At 40.8% G+C, this 16383-nt stretch overlaps 1 protein-coding gene across 2 annotated transcripts; it reads right to left on the bottom strand.

The window, feature by feature from the left end:
* Positions 1–8030: 8030 nt before the first annotated feature.
* LOC146362522 (uncharacterized) lies at positions 8031–9555 on the bottom strand. 2 transcript variants are annotated; one of them, XM_084918481.1, is made up of 4 exons: positions 9437–9555; positions 9296–9354; positions 8152–9212; positions 8031–8084 (listed from the first exon to the last, which is right to left on the bottom strand). In XM_084918481.1, exons 1-3 carry the CDS (start codon positions 9475–9477, stop codon positions 8155–8157), a joined length of 1158 nt encoding a protein of 385 aa, XP_084774607.1. In that variant the 5' UTR covers positions 9478–9555; the 3' UTR covers positions 8031–8084; positions 8152–8154. The 2 variants fall into 2 exon arrangements, with proteins under 2 accessions (XP_084774607.1, XP_084774608.1); XM_084918482.1 differs by having other exon boundaries at positions 8081–8103.
* Between the last annotated feature and the right edge of the window lie 6828 nt (positions 9556–16383).

Below are 16383 nucleotides of genomic sequence, written 5' to 3'. Positions count from 1 at the left end.
TGCTTATTGAATGCACAGCCATGTTTTCCCATCCCTGTATTGATTGACATCTCACCCCCATGTTACAAGGCTGTCCTTGTCCCTGGGTCGCACATGCTGATATTTACATATATATTTACATTACTTGGGGAACAGCCAGAGCGCTTCGATACATACAGATAAGCTAGGAGCTGACATTTACTGCGAGAAACGGTGACTTTTTTTTCCCTCCAGAATATCATCTGATGTTTTGACAAAAGTTGAATTCAGTTTGGAGACGGCAGAGCACCTGGTTTAATGTGTGATGGGGGGGAAGCACCCCTACTTATTTAGCTACAGCCGACAGGATAATGAAGTTTTAAAGTTTTCCATTCTTGTCCTCAACGGAGAGACAAAATAGCATCCATAAAAAAACAGTCGGCATGAGCTAAATGTGGCACCAAGTACGTTTTCAAAGCCTGCTGCCGCTTCTTGATGTTGTTTTACTTTAGTCGTATTTATTCAGCAAGTCTCACTGAGATCAAGATGCAGGAAAAAAGTAAAGTCCTGGCTTGCTTTAGTGTGTGACTTTAGTGGAATGCTTCAAGGCAATGGATCTAAAATAACCCCAAGTGCTATAGATAAGTCCCAGAGATCACCTGCAAACTCAGATCATAATAAAAGGAGAGATATACATAAAGTGCAGCTTAAATGGCTCTAAAGGCTCACCAACCAATTTAGTATTGTACGTCTCGCTCCCTACCACTGAAAATTTGAGTTAACAAACATTAACATGCTTTTTTCTTATTTTAAAATAATGAAACTGTACTTTGAGCTCAGAGACTGTGACTGAAATTGCACAGAAATCATTTGTTTGCTGATATATGTTGAGCTGTTTCAAATGTTTGATTTCAAATAATGTTGTTTTACATAGTTGCTCCATTTTTGCTCACGTGCATTTTGTAGTGCTAGCTAGATGGCTACATGCTGAAGTTCTGCAAGAAGAGCACTGACTGCTGTGTACATGAATACATGGCAGACATAAGAATGGGGAATGGGGGCCGGCTTAATGGTAAGTGGAACTGTGGGACGATTTGCAGGACAAGTATCTCCTGGTATCACCTGAAAGCAACGCCAGGCTGTAGCACACACAAAATCAGCTCCCTTTATATTAATATGTTTTAATTTGCCTAATTTGATTTAATTGATTATTGATCGAAGATAGCAGGTCACTGTTCTCGATGGTTACCATTAACCCCTGCATGGGATTATAGTGTTTCCCACAGAAGTAGACAGCGTTTGTGGGAGTAGCAGGAGGTAACATGCAAAGTTTGAAGGTGTGCTTCATCCTTGGTGAGCTTGATCTACACATTTGGACCTACTTTTACTGCTCAAAGGGAATCGCCTGATGGTTTTAGTCCTCTCTCTAATACTATAGAGTCTTTACTTACAATATAAACAATCAAAATTCAATGAAAGAGGTGCTCATCATTTTTATATATTCAAGTGCATAGTGTGGAAGATGTCATAGGGCTTTGAGGAAATCAGATGTAAAGCACAATATTTATGAGTGTTTTAAGTTGTAAATCAGTCAGATTTGACCCAAACACGACAGGAAGGTTAATTTTGTCCGACTGTAATCTCTTCAAGTCATTTGTCAGTAATGGCACAGCAGCAGAGGTCTTTATAGAGTCCTTGTAGGTTGGTATCATGCTCATACTGCAACTCACCAGTGAATTATTTATGGCTGTAGAAGTCAGTTACATCTCTGTAACGGCTCGTTTTGACAGTGACCAGTTACTGTACACATTGATTGGGGGTTATTTTAGGTAAGTTTGAATAATCTTTGATCAACACCAAAGAGAAACTAAAGCCTAAGCAGTAATTTATAATAGAGAGATGATGTTTGTTTTAAGGCGAAGTGGTTGAGTCTGTGCCGGGGGAACAACAGACCTCGACTTATGGAGCCAGTTATGAACTCTTCTTCTCTGTCAGCATCTCAGTAGATCCCTACTAAGGAGAGCCATTAAAACAACCCCCAGTTCATCTGCGAACCTACTCGGCGCCATTCATACCGCCACCTGAAGCCAGCTGAGGCCTAAAGACATCTGTCATGGATTTTTCTTTTTTCAAAGAGCCATGACAAACACTCTTGACAGCCAGTAGTAAACACATGCTGCCAGAAATTTTCCAGGTCTCTAAAGAGATTCTCGAGCCGTTATAATCACATCAACAAAGCACTTAACAAATCTCCCAAAGCCCCGTCCCACTCATCCAGAGAGTCTTCCAATGTACAGTAGCGCTGGCAGCACTGATTCCAGAGCATGTTGTGCTGAGCTGCGTACACACTGGAAACGATTCACTCGTCGTGCATCGCTTTGAAGCTGCCAGCCGGTCGCTTGCAGACATTCCAGGCTCCCGTGACCTTATAATGTATTTACTAGCAGGTTATATATGTCAATCACGGGTCGTCTTCACTCTCATTGACTTCAGTCACTAACCTGAAAGTTTATAGCAGGTCCGGTCCACTTTGCCTCACCAGCAGTTATTTCACATGTAATTGCATGAAGCTGCCAAATATCTTTCACCTTCTATGGTCTCTGGTCACCACGTTACTTCCAGTGTGGACACGTCCCCTTTCTTTCCCTTCCTTACAAAACAGATTTTAGATGAGTAAGTACTTTTTGATTGCCAACATTTGTAGTTGTTAAAGCAGTAGATGATCATATGCAGCATATAGAAGGTTGGAGCAGGTTTATGATGCTTTATATGCATCAACTGAGGAATCGTGTCTTTCATTTTATTTAACATTTATACTCAGTATTTAATTTGTATGAACTTTTTCCTATAAGTCAGCCGGCTCCTCTCTCTGCTCTAAAGACATGGTGCCCTCATCTGGTCACAACATCAAATTACAGCGTGTATCTGCATAACTGCTGTAAAAGTATGTCTTACCCCCCTCACACCAGTGTGACAGCTGGTGGAAGCAACTCTAACACACTCACTTCTTGTATTGGGCCAACCTTTATTTCTTTATACTTCCAAGGAGCCAGACTTTGTTATCCTTTTTTTTTTTTTTTTTTAAAGCTGTCAGGTTTTTCAGTGGATATTGGCTACTTTTGCACAAATTTCCACTCCTTGTACTTGTACATTTTCAGAAAATGCTTCTTTTTTTTTATGTGTGTGTGTGTGTGAAGTCACTTAACAAACACCAAAGAAACTCAAGGGATGAACCAATGTTTTGTCTACAAATAACACACAACTTTGCAAAGAACCAGTTTTAAATCTTTAGTTATTGTGTTCCTAACAGCCTAACACAAAACAATCTGTTGAACAGCATCTTCATGGTCATGCTCTTAAGAACTAAAAAAAGATATCTAGCAATGACCTGACACAGGATTTGGCATCTGGCTGTTCAGGCGATCCGTCTACTGTTGATCAAAGCCTCATCTGAGATGCTTTCAGTGGATCAGTGGCTGTCAAGAAGCCACTCTTTAGGAAGGGAAATGGGGAGAAAAGACTGAGGTATTCAAAATTACACAAAAACCGGACTGAAATGAAATGGCAACAGGTGGTATGGAGAGCTGAAAATATTATTTTTGTTTTATTTGTCATCATTATATATGCAGGATGTCAGGAGAGAAGTACAAGGCACAAGAGTATCTACAGTCATTTGTAAAACATGAATAAATCTGTCTTATGTCAATATACTCTACCGCTACTATTAGCCTGAATGTAAAAATCCCATTACACTTTTTTAGGATAGAAGTATAACTTTGGAATAATGTAACAATTTAAAGAAAGAAGAAACTCTGGATTAACCCTTGGATGCACAACCTACCAGTACCTACACTCTTCCACGAGTGGGGTCAAAAATGACCCCAAATAGAAACAATGCATTTTGCTATAAACTCGGTTGTTATTCTTCAAAATCTTTAAAACGAAGAGTTGTAATATTTTCATATTTGAGGTATTCCTCATAAAACATGATTGTGACATGAGGCCCTTTGCATTTTATTTATTTTTTTCATTAATTTTAAGAAATTGCAGTTTTTGTATCACTTGTATCACTTTTGTGTGCTTGCTCTGCATATACTGCAGAAGCTGGGTCTTCACTCTGAAAGGCACAAGTTGTTCATCCACTGTAACACAATCACTGAGGATGAATTTCTGCCTGTATTTGACCAGGAACAGACCCCATATGTAGCGGAAAGCTGCCATGTGGTTTGTTTTCAGTCAGTAGGCTCTGGTCCTCTTGTCATCAAAGTGCAAGAAACTGCGAACATCTTTAAATCTTTGAATTGACATAGTGGCCTTGAACAATGGGTTATGCAGAGGACTCCCAAAAAACACACCGACTGGTACATCCCAGTTCTTCTCACTTCCTGCAAGAAGGGTCAATCAAATGAAGGCCAGGAGCTTATGTTTGATTACATTTTTCCACTCTTTTCCCCTGTCTGTGGCTACTCTTCATGCCTCCATGTTTGTGCATGTCAGCACCTCTTCTATTATATTATCAGACATGAACATCTTCCATGCATCTATTGGGGAGACAGTACTAGACCCAGGTGCAAGTCCTGGCCGACTAATTCAGAATATTGTGGCTAGAGCAGTAAGATGGGCTCATTCTGTTAGACTCAATATCCATTTCCTCTTCAGAGGACTCCTCTGTATCTGACTGGCCTTGTTCAGTGGGGGGGACAATAGTCTGGGTCCTCTATATCTGAGATGTCAGATTCTGAGTCAGTGCCTCCGATGGGCTCTTCATCCCATCCGTCCTGGATCATTTGTAGGGCAAGGTCCACAGCTGGCCTCATAGCAGCCATGTTACTTTAAATATTAAAAAAAAAAAAACATCAGAAAGGACAATGTTTGAAATGCACAGGAAACTATAAACAGGGCTGCACATAAATGGTCCGCAGGTGCACATTTGCTGTCAAAATAAAAGACGCGTACCAGATAAGAAGTTGGGACGCTCGTTTGTGTACATTAGATGTTCTGGAGGAGGACAGATATTTGTTCAGAACTCTTAAAGATGTCGAAAAAGCAAGCTCCGTAAGCAATTACTTTGGTGTTCCTCCACCACAAAAGAGGCACGTATTCTCTGAATTTCCGGGAATACTTTTATTTTGACAGCAAATGCGCACCTGCGGACCACTTATGTGCAGCCCTGACTATAAATCGTGTATGTTACTGTGTAAAAATTAATTCTTTATCCATCAGAAGTGTAAGTGGGACAGTCAGAGTTGCTAAGAATGAACGTTTCATAGAAGATTCCATAGGAACTGCTTGGGGTCATTTTTGACTCCACTTGTGGAAGATTGGGGTAGTGATACAAAAACAGCATTTTCTTTAAATTAATGAAAAAATAAATAAAAATGCAAATGGCCTCATGTTACAAACATATTTTATGAGGAATACCTGGAATATGAATATATTACAACTTTGCATTTTAAAGATTTTGAAGAAAAACAACCCATGGGGTCATTTTTGACCCCACGTGTGCATCTAAGGGTTAAACTAAAAAAAAAAAAAAAACGGAGGGGAAAAAAACAAGGAAACGATAAGTAATAAATAAATTATTAATAAACGTCACAACACTGACAAGGAATGGCGACAGCTGGATGCTAGCAAACATCTGTATTTAGCGAAACAACAGGTTACTCTGGTAAACCAAAAAAAGTTAAGTACGACCAAGAATAACCTTCATACATTAGAACATAAATATATAATGTTCTTAAAAGCACAAACTACACAAATAAGAATAAAAAAGGCTGACTCCGTCACACCTGCTCCAGAAATGCCTGATAATTAGGTCAACAACGTCACTGCACGATTCGACCGCAAGGGGGCAAACTAGGCTTTTCTGATGAGGGCGCTCTCTCTCAAATAAACAATGATACATCATATGCACGTGTGTGTGTGTAAGCGTGTTCAGGTCATTTACTGTTCCTCAGGTTGGGGTATGTTGATACATAATGAGCAGCCAGACATGAGCCACCTTCCCCTCCCAGGAGCTTTGTTTGGACTTAAAGAGAGTTTGGTTTGTGGCATCTTGCATAAAAGGAAAGCCAGAAGTTGGAGAGGACAACCTTAATGTAGACATTACATATGAACCTTATTTAAATGATTTTCATATTATTATCATTGACGATGATAATGATTCATTGTCCCTTTAATCAGAGTGAATTCAGGAAGGAGAACGTAAAGCAGGCCATTATTCCCTTATGATAGTTTGCTTTGTAGCTCAGTGTACATGGGTGAATATGGATGCACAAAAAGTGCAGTTGTTTACTGTGGAGCACTAAGGAACATGGAAGGTCATCAACAGCTCATATGTATATTTTTTGTTATATTAAGTATAATTGATATGAATGATCCCACAGTTCTGTTGTAATAACTTCAAACTATATGTGCCCTTGTCAAGACGATGGGTCAGATTGGGAATCAAAAGGGGAAAAGGAGGATAGAGAGGAGGCTCATCCGAAGTACTTTGGCTTATATCCTTTTTGTTAATCTAAAAAGACCTGAAAGTATCAATGAGCTGAACATGCATTTGGTGATGCATAAATAGTAAAGTGACTGTTCTACTTCAGCACTAAAAGCACAACATGTTTCATTCATAAAAGCTTTTATTCTCCATCCAAGTGCTTTCTATGTGACATTCACAATAACAAATGCACCAGGAATAACTCAGGGTTATTTGTATATAAGGCACCAAATCTCAAACCAGAGGTTTATTTGCAAGGTTTAGTGTTGATGACAAGCAGTCGACCATGAACTGCAAGTATAGGAAAACAACGTCCTCAGAGGCTTGGTTTTGGAAAAGTGTCTTTACTTCTGCTCCTTTATGATGAAATGTTTCAGTCCACAAAAAAAAAAATATATAAATGAAAAACATCCACCCAAGATGTGTATAGATTCAATTTCATGTGGCCATTTTGCCAAAAAACAAACAAGGTTTTGTGAAACAAAAAACATGATCACTTTGTGTACAATTATCAAGTGTTCAGTGAGTTACAAGTGTTTTTCCTTTAATAGTGCGAGTGATAGCACTCAGGCTAGCTGCAGAGCTGATGCATTCGTCTGCAGGTCAGAGTGACCTGCTGGGGGTAACAAACAAGGACACATACACACACACACACACAGGACTGTCACAATACATGCCAGGACAGACCAAGGAATAGAAATCTACTCCTTGTTAGAAGGGTGCTCTTGTGGACCCAATAGATCCACAGCGGGTCTTCTGGTGCACTTTTTGGGTCCTTTTAACTCCATGCCATCAGGAACAGTTTTACAGCTATTTTAATGTTTTCCTCTAGAAATCCAACTACTGACATAGTCTGAACAATACGTTCAAATTAAAACTCAGAGGAAAGTGAGTTTGCCGAGAAATTATTGGAGTGTCCCCTTACAACACAACCACAGCTGAACCATGACTCAGCAGCTTGAGCCATCTGTCTAAACAGATTTCAGCCAAGACTTAAAAGAAACAAAAAAGAAAAAAGTCTCCAGAAAGTAAGTAGCCCAGTCTCCCGTCCCCCACAGGAAGCAATTGAGATGTTTCAACTGATCTGACTCAGAGGACATCATTTTGTAGGCAGGGCGTTTACGCACAGCTCTTAACTGCGTCACGTTTTCTTTAATCTGGGCAGAGCTAGGTGCAAGTCATCCAGGCTAATACATACAATGACACAAGTGTTTACAATAACTGGACTCTGTCTCCACTGTATTGTGTCAGAAATGCCCTGTAAGCACTTCCTTCTACAATTTAAAAAAACAAAACACTTGAGCAGTACATTATGATGCTGCACAGTGCATTGCTGATACTTCTCAGCTGCTTTAGAGAACGCAACTTTTCATAACAGTCGTTTGGAAATAAGCTAGAGTAAGATTGTGTGTTCTCTGAAGTGGATCTTTGCATCAGGAGCAATTTTTCCCCCCAAAGAGTAGTTTAGCATCACATCATTTACTCACTAGAGGGCACCAAGTCTACATCCATAGACACACACAAGCTTTGGCTTTTAATATTACCTCACAACTGGGAGATGAAGTCAAGACAGAAGACAAGATTTCAATTTAATAATTTATTTAAGAAAACGTTCAGCTATGTCTTCTTGCTGCACCTGTTGGTAGGAGAGACACCTTAGATACCAGCCAGACATAAACAGAACAAAGTAATGAGATACTCACCTTCTAGTATCTTGGACGTAGCTTGATTGTCATCCATTTGGCATGCGGATGCTCAGATTTGCTTGGGTTGAGATATTCCATCTGCTGTGGGGGAGGTGTGGTAGTTTGTGGCACCTGCTCGACCTCTTTGTCACCAAGCCGTCTGATAGCATAGCCTCCAAAGTGTTCAGGGACCTCAAAGATCCTGCTGTTACTCCCATAGGCAGGCAGACTATGAACTTCCTGGGCTGGATTCCTGACTCCCCATGGTGCTTGAAGAGGGTTCCTACTGGTGGGCCTCCGCTCTGCGAAGGTGTAGCTGGGTTTGTAGCTCACCATCATGTTCGAAGTGGAAGACGGCATGTAGCCTACTCGGGTGTTCCCAGTATTTGCAGGAAGCAATGAGTTTCCGTATGATTTCCTAAAGCCATGGACGGGGAAGTCTCTAGCAATACTTAAAGGTTCAGATTTATGTTGAGTGACCCGTTTTGCAGGAGCGCTTGCTGATGTTTGCCCCCGTACAGCTGCACTGGCAGGTTTCTGTGCTACAGAATGCTGAGAGGCTGGTTTAAACAAGGAGCTTCCTGTAAGAGTTTGAAGAGATGCGGCGCTGCTGGATCCAGCCTTACTAGTTTGGGGTGCACCACGCTGAAATGGCCAAGTCATTTCCTTGTTGCTATCAGGAAGGCTGTTCTGGTTTTGACCGAGTCCATTCAGCGAGTTCCCACTTGCAACAGCAGCAGAAAGGCTAAAAGAGGAGCGGTTTGGCACCTCCTGAGCATTAGTGCCCTTCACATTTGTGTACCAGTTAGGTTTTGTCACCAAGCTGCTCTGCACTAACCTTACCAAGCTTTGGGCTGGTTCTGAAACAGTCTGTTCATAGCTGCTAGCAGAAAGCCCTTCACTATAGCCTCTGTTAACTGTAGTCCCTGCGCTGAGGCTACTGCTGTGAGCTACTCGTGGAGAAATGAAGGCCTGTCTGATTTGATCCTGGGAATAGCTGCCATCTAGTCTTCTTAGTCTACCATCTTGCTGTGAAAAGCCAACATATCTGTTACCGTTGTGCATCTGGGGGCTATATGCTGAGAAAGAAATAGCGTGTAAGCCCACTGTGGTAATAAATCACAGCACTAAAATAACTTAAACATATAAATTCCCCACTTACTTCGTGTAGCCCATGAACAGCATACATGCTCTGCTTGAACTAAGAAAATCAGCAATATCCTGCTCAGAAGCAAAACATCAAGGTCAGGAGAAATGGGACAACAACAAGGTGTAATAGAATAGCTGCAAAGTAGAGCCCTACCCCAAACCAGCTCCACAAGCCCTTCCAGATTTCCAAAGCATGCTGCCTTACTCAAAGCAACAGTAACACAAACACTCTGAAGCTGCTCACTCTGCATGTGTGTACCGCAAAGAGGTGACATTTCTTGCAACCTGTATCCAATCACAGGCTAATGAGCAGATTGTTTACAGCTGCTGTTGTGCTGCTGTCAGGCTAAATGCTGGAGATTGTTCCAGAAAGCAGGTCTGACAAAGTCTCATCCTGAAGTCAGAGTCGATTAACTCATTTTTTGGTTACAGATGATCAGTTAGCTCAGTCAAATGTAACTTTGTTCACACAGAGTTACGTGTGTAGGGGTAGTGGAAAAAACCCCATCATCATCACCATAGCAACTGGGAAAATATAAAACTGAGCCTTAAGTTTATAAATCATTTTGGGGCTTTTTTTCACCTTTATTAGAGAATTTTTGTAAGGATGAGACAGGAAAGTAGAGAAGATGTGCAGCGAAGGGACTCAGAGGGGTCAGAACCAAACCTGGGCTGTTATATTGAGACTCACGCCTTCTGGTCATCTGCTCAACCACTAAGTTAAATCAGCATCCCACAGAGCCTTAGGTTTATTTGGAGGAATAAGGAACATGAGTGTCAGTGTGAATTATAACATTTTTCTAAAATAAATAAATAAATAAAAATGGAGGGGAGCACTTTCCTTTCGCATCATCTGCTCAGTCATCCTAGCTTGAATCTTTTATTAATAGACCAAACTGGAAATCCATCAAATCTTCACATTTATTTTTCTTGTAAATCTCAATATATTTTTATTATGCTTTAACCTGAAATAGAGAAAATGCAAATGAAACCAACTGAATGTAGCACTATGGATCAAACAGATACATATAGAGCAGCTCAATTTATATAGCTCCTCATATCTAGAAGTTTACTTACATACAGCATCAAATCACAACATCAGTCAATGAAGGTGCTTTATAAAGTAAGATGAAGACCCTACAATATTACAACAGTGGAAAGGAAAAACTCTCTTTTAACAGGAAAGAACGTTTTACAGAACGAGGCTCAGGGAGGGGAAGCCACCTGCTCCTGATGGGAGAAAGACAGGATGAAAGGCATACTGTGGAAGAGAGCCATCCATCCCGTCAGGGTCATGGGGTGCTGGAGCCTATCCCAGCTGCCACAGGGCGAGCAGCAGGGTACAGCCTGGACACATCACCAATCTGACACTGGGCTAACGCAGAGAGACAGATAACCATTGACAGCTATGGGCGATTTAGAATCACCAGTTAACATGACCCCGCTAACTGCAGATCTTTGGACTGCAGGAGGCAGCCGGAGAGAACCTCAGAAAGGCCCTAGCCAGATGGAAGAGTCAGGACCTCCTTCCTATAAGGCAATAGTACTAAGCACCACACCACCATGATGCCCAAAAGAGTGTCAGAGATTAATCATCAGCAATAATGATTAAATGCAGCACAGTGAGTGAAGAAGAAATACTCATCATAGGATTTTCAATCAGCCTCTAGGCCCAGGCTCCTCCAGCAAGGCACCAACAAGTAAACCGACACTGACTTCAACGGGCCATCACAAGGTAACACCAATCTCAACATTTTCAAAAAGGCAAACCCAGGAGTTGAAGAGGAGTTGGAGGAGATTAGGAAATCGCTTAATTTCATGTCTGATGAACTGAGCAAAGTAGCTAAACAACAGGGTATGCTACATGACCTAATGGATGAGATAAAACAACTAAAAAACTTGATAAAGGAGAAGGACAAGAAAATAGACAACTTGGAACGGCAAATCGAGGACCTTGAGCCATCAATTATTCTTCGGTTTGTGAGTCGCAAAACAAAGATTGAGTTACTGAAACAGGGAAAGAAGCTAAAAGGGACCAATGTGTATTTAAATGAACATTTAACGAAAAAGACTGCTGAAATTGCAAGACAGGCACGCAGCCTGAAACAAAATAAGATACAAGCGACCTGGATGAGGAACTGCAAAGTAATGATAAGACTAAATGGCACTCTCAAAGAAGCGAAAGTTGTGATGATAAGAGAACTCAAAGACTTAGAGCAATATAAATAATCAGGAATCTACTATGGAATCTATTGGAAAAGTGACGATTGGATAATGAACAATGGGTATGGAAAGTGTTTCTGGCCTTATGGCTCAAAACAACAACAACAACAAAAAGCACATAAATGACAAGTTTGGACACAGATTATAAGTTTCCATTCAGAGATATTGAAGAGGAAGAATTTGATTATGAAAAGGACTGTCGAGGTGGTTATTTTGCCACACACGCTGAGAAAACGAACATCAAAACGTTTAATTATGCAGAGCACAACATGCATGACCCTGAAAGTAACACTGACCCAGATAACCACTTCTACAATAGCAACAATAATACTTGTGAGTACTATACAGATGACCAATTCAATATGAATATTAAAATGGCAAATGCATTGTCGGTCATACATTTCAATAGTAGAAGCCTGTATAAATTTTTTTTTTAAATTACAGAATGTTTAAGTAAGTTAAAAAAAAGTTTAATATAATTGCAATATCAGAAACATGGCTCGATAATGAAGCTAGTGAAATGGAAACGGAAGGATACGAATTATTTACAATGAACAGGGTGAATAAAAAAGGAGGCGGTGTTGCTTTATATGTACATAAAGTTTTGAAATGTAGTCTGATTGAATGTATGTCAAGCGCCATAGATAACGTATTGGAATGTGTTATTGTGTGAGGTACAATAAGGTAAGGTACAATGAGGTCTTTAAAATAAGATATTTTATATATTGACATTTGATATAAAATAATAGATATATTAAATGTATATGAGTCCTATTAAGTAAACTAATATTGGAAGGGCATCCAGAAAAATTTGCACCAAGTCAAACATAAACACCTTCACATGCTGGTTCAGGTTCCCGTGCAGCATGATGGGAGCAATCAGAGAGAAACTCAGAGTTTGTTTAAGAAACAGCTGCTAGTGAGCAGGTCCGGTTACCCTTTAACTGATAAGTGATGGATTTTCTTTCTAGAACAAAAGACCCAAAGTTTCCTTTGTGCTGGGGATTAACAAACTAACTAACCGACTGACTAATTTTCTGCAAACAGTAACATTTAACTTACCTGCTCTACTAGGCAGAGAATTCACCTCTCTGTGTCAAGCTTGACCTTGACAACCATCATATAAGTCTTGTTGGCCTTGTTAACATTATTAACGATGCCTCCTCTACCCCCTGACGCTGAAAAGACCCAGGCGGCGGTAATGATGCGGTCGACTATAACCGTGACAAACGACACATGAAGATCAATGTGCTTCCACCTTCTGTTTGCAGGTTATAAATCAGGCGCTGCAATACCACCACCACAATCTCCATATCAGAGATTTCAGCTTCATTTGAATTCTGCTTCTTTTTTATATGTGACTGCACAGAGTGATAAGCAGAATGCATGTTAGATTTGCATGTGAGTGTGATATCATCAGCGTCCTCTGTTTTTCTGACTGATCTGTGACCATGTGGGATGCTCCGCATGAAAATGACCTTTTATACTGTGAGTGTAGGACACACACACGCTAAGGACACACTCCCTGGTAGTCTGACAGGTGTGAATCTTCATCCCTGACTGTGCTTAGTCAATAGTGATGACAATTCCCTGCAAAGACAAACGAATCAGTCACTTTGTCCTGCTGTCCATCACGTGCTTCATCAAACACTTCTTAAGCCTAGCTTTAGTCAAATTTAGAGTCCCTTTTTTCATCTTTTAGGGACTTGAGTGTCCAATATTCTCTATGAGTCACAGCAGTGATAGCAAATTTCTTTGTCTCTGCTCTAGGAAAAAGTGACACCTCGCATGCAATGACCAGATGAGTGTGGTGGCTTAGATCAAAGACACAATTTCCTGTCAGAGGAAATAGCCCAGAAGAATTTTTTTCAGGAGCAGTTTCCTCTTTTCTGAATTCTTTCCATTTATGCCTATCAACATTCATATGAAAGTCCTCCACTGGAATCCTTCCTCGATGACAAAGGTGTTATGATGACACAGGAGGAATGCTTTAAAAAGAAACCTACGCGTGACATTAATCAAACTGTAAATGAGAGCTATGCTTCAACGTAGGTGACTCTTCTCTCCTTGGGGATGGTCACTCTTGCTCAAAATTCTGCCGGCATCGGGTCTCACACTCTTATATTTTCTGCCTTAATGCCGATTTCTACAGAGCAGGGAGTTGTAGCAAATGAAAGGCATTGTTCGGTCTCCGCAGACCCCTGACCTGTAGATGATTGGCACACAGACTCATTTTAGAAGCCTCTCTCCTGTAAAGGTTACACTGTGTAAGGTTTCACTTTGCTCATGAGCTCCGTGCTGGCTAAGACAGATTAATATCTGCGTGTGCAGGACCACAAAAAAGGGGGTGTGGTGGAGGAGAAGGCAAGCACAGCATCCGTATCTAATTTATGTGCAGAGCTATGCAGGATATGGGGACTTTTGTCAGAAGGGTCAAACCATGCAACGCCTGCTGAATCAGAAACTTTTGTTAAAAACAAAGATAAAGATACTCAAAAGTGAACTGTGTGTTTCTCTGAACTGTGCATTGCTCTTGTGTGTCAACCTGTCTTCCATTTGTTTTTGTCTTTTTGTTGTTTTTTTAAGTTTCCTTGTATGTTATTGGTTTTCGGTATATGACCTCTTGGACTGTTTTCTGGAGTTCTGCCTGACGTTACCCTAAGTTGTTTGCCAAAACCCACTGACTATCCGTTTTATTGACATCTAGCTCATATCTAGTCTTGGAAGTTTGGGAGCAGTGAGTAAATTCTCTAAGTGGTAACTATATCATCCTAACAGAGCTAACCAAGCTAATAGTATAGCTTTCTGAGACATAGCTTCTGGATCCTCATATAGCCCAGAACCTCTTGGGCTAAACATAAATAGCCCACTTTGAGACCAATCAAATGTCTTTCTTATTAATGTATGACTGTAGGAATTGCACAGCTTGGGCTAAAAGTGGTCTGACATTAAGAAGCAAATGAAAATGACTACATGTTAAAGTTGGGCCTAGTTTTCAGGGTTACAAGGTAAGATTCGTGGTCAATAAGTCATTTAATAAGTAAAACATCTATCGTGTGAGCTATCAACACATTAAATGGCATATCTTCACACTGTTTCATATAAGGCTGAAAATAACCACCCGTTCTGTGTCAAGCAGCAAGGCTGTGGGGCAGAAAGCCTCAATAATGAGTAGAAATATGTCAAAAAGCACCATACAGTAAGGAATCTGCAGAGGTTTCCATTTTAATCCATTGATAATATAAAAATATTAATTAGAGCAAGTTCTAGTGTGTGTAACAGTCTGCACTTTTTGATTTACACTTGGTTTAATCAAACTTAAATCCTTTTTGGAGAGACTGACTGTACATCTAACACCTGAGACTGATACTACAGGCAGGATGTCACACGCAGTGCTGTAACAGGATGTTCTCATCCAAAGTGACCCGTATCAAACTCCTTCATGTAGCAAGATGATGTAAAGTCAGAGAGACAGACAGTCAGCAGATGGTGTCTTCACTCCGGAAGAATCTACCCTTTGGCCTCCGAACCGATTCTCTCCTCCTGACCAATCAGGTGCTTCAGATCCCTGTGGGGTGCGTAGGGCCACCTCCAGCTCGGGCATCTGGTCAAGCATTTGAAATAATGAAGGCAATAATAATGAGCTTAAAACTCCTCCCTCTGGGAGGGCGAGAGGTCAACCTACCTATGGAGAGTTCACACCTAACACATTCCAGGAACTTAAGGATTCATCATCATCGGAGCGGCTGCACTCCCTCCCCTCGCTGCTTCCATAACACTTCCAAGTTATCACAAGTTTGCCCATATTTTTGTTTTGTTTTGGTCATCAGTTTTAACCAGAGGCATCAGTGAGATGTGGGAAGAGATCTCTAAAGCACTGCATCCAAACCCGCAGCATAAATCATGAAATCATACAAACGTGGAGGCTTGTTATTATGGCTGACTGGGATGGATGCTCAAAGACAAGAGAAAAAAAGGTGCCGTAAATCCACAACTGTCCCGCAAATCTGTTATTTCTAGTTCATGTATATTTGCATCCAGGCTGAAAAATGCAAAAAAACCAAAAAAACAACACATGTTGGTTAAGACTGAGCCGATGCAGACATTAGAAACCTCAGACTTGGTTTGTAACGGTGGTTTTGGCCAGCTGACACACGGAGTGTCCCAGATTCAGTCCTCTTTCTGTTTTGGTCTCCACCAACTCCTCAGCAGTTTAGGCGGCTCTTCAGCTGCTTTGTCGTGTAACTAAAAAGTCTCCTGTTATGACGAACAACTTTCATATTGCACATGCACGCTCTTGACACATTGCTCCTGTGAAACTAATGATAACTGCAGCTTTACTTTTCAGTTTAAATGGCTTTTCCCATCACTTCCTGTAGCTGGAACCTGGAAGAAAAGGCATAGCCAGCAATAAATTAAGCCACTGCTCACAATACTGTGATCAAATGACTCCACTCTCCAGCCAGACTATCGTATTTGCCCTGCCTGCTGCTCATTTCCAGCCCGGCTCATTGATGCATGAAGCAGATGATGAAGTAGCACAGGAGTTGTGAGTATCTTGTCCTTTTTTAAAAATGGGTCAAGGCCATTTATAATCACCAAGAAACGGCAGCCATACTCTATTTTTGCGAACTGGCCAGAGGAGAGAGTTCTTAATGAAGTATAGCTCGAGTCCTTCGTTTGGTGCGCTGAATCAGTCGCATGGCTTGATTATGTTTGGTGATCATCTTTACGCCATGTTGAGCTCCCTTGAGAATCTTAAATCAGAGACATAAAAAGAGTTGAACTCTCTTCTCTTTAAACTCGAGTACCTGGAAAAAGCCTCGGCTTTGGGGTTTCATCAAGACTTTGTGTAGACACAGATGAGTGGGACACAGA

The sequence above is a fragment of the Perissodus microlepis genome, chromosome 22 (genome assembly GCF_051167445.1).
Source record: "Perissodus microlepis isolate ML-2025 ecotype Zambia chromosome 22, ASM5116744v1, whole genome shotgun sequence".
Lineage (NCBI taxonomy): Eukaryota > Metazoa > Chordata > Actinopteri > Cichliformes > Cichlidae > Perissodus > Perissodus microlepis.
This window is presented reverse-complemented; position numbering and strand designations above follow the sequence as displayed.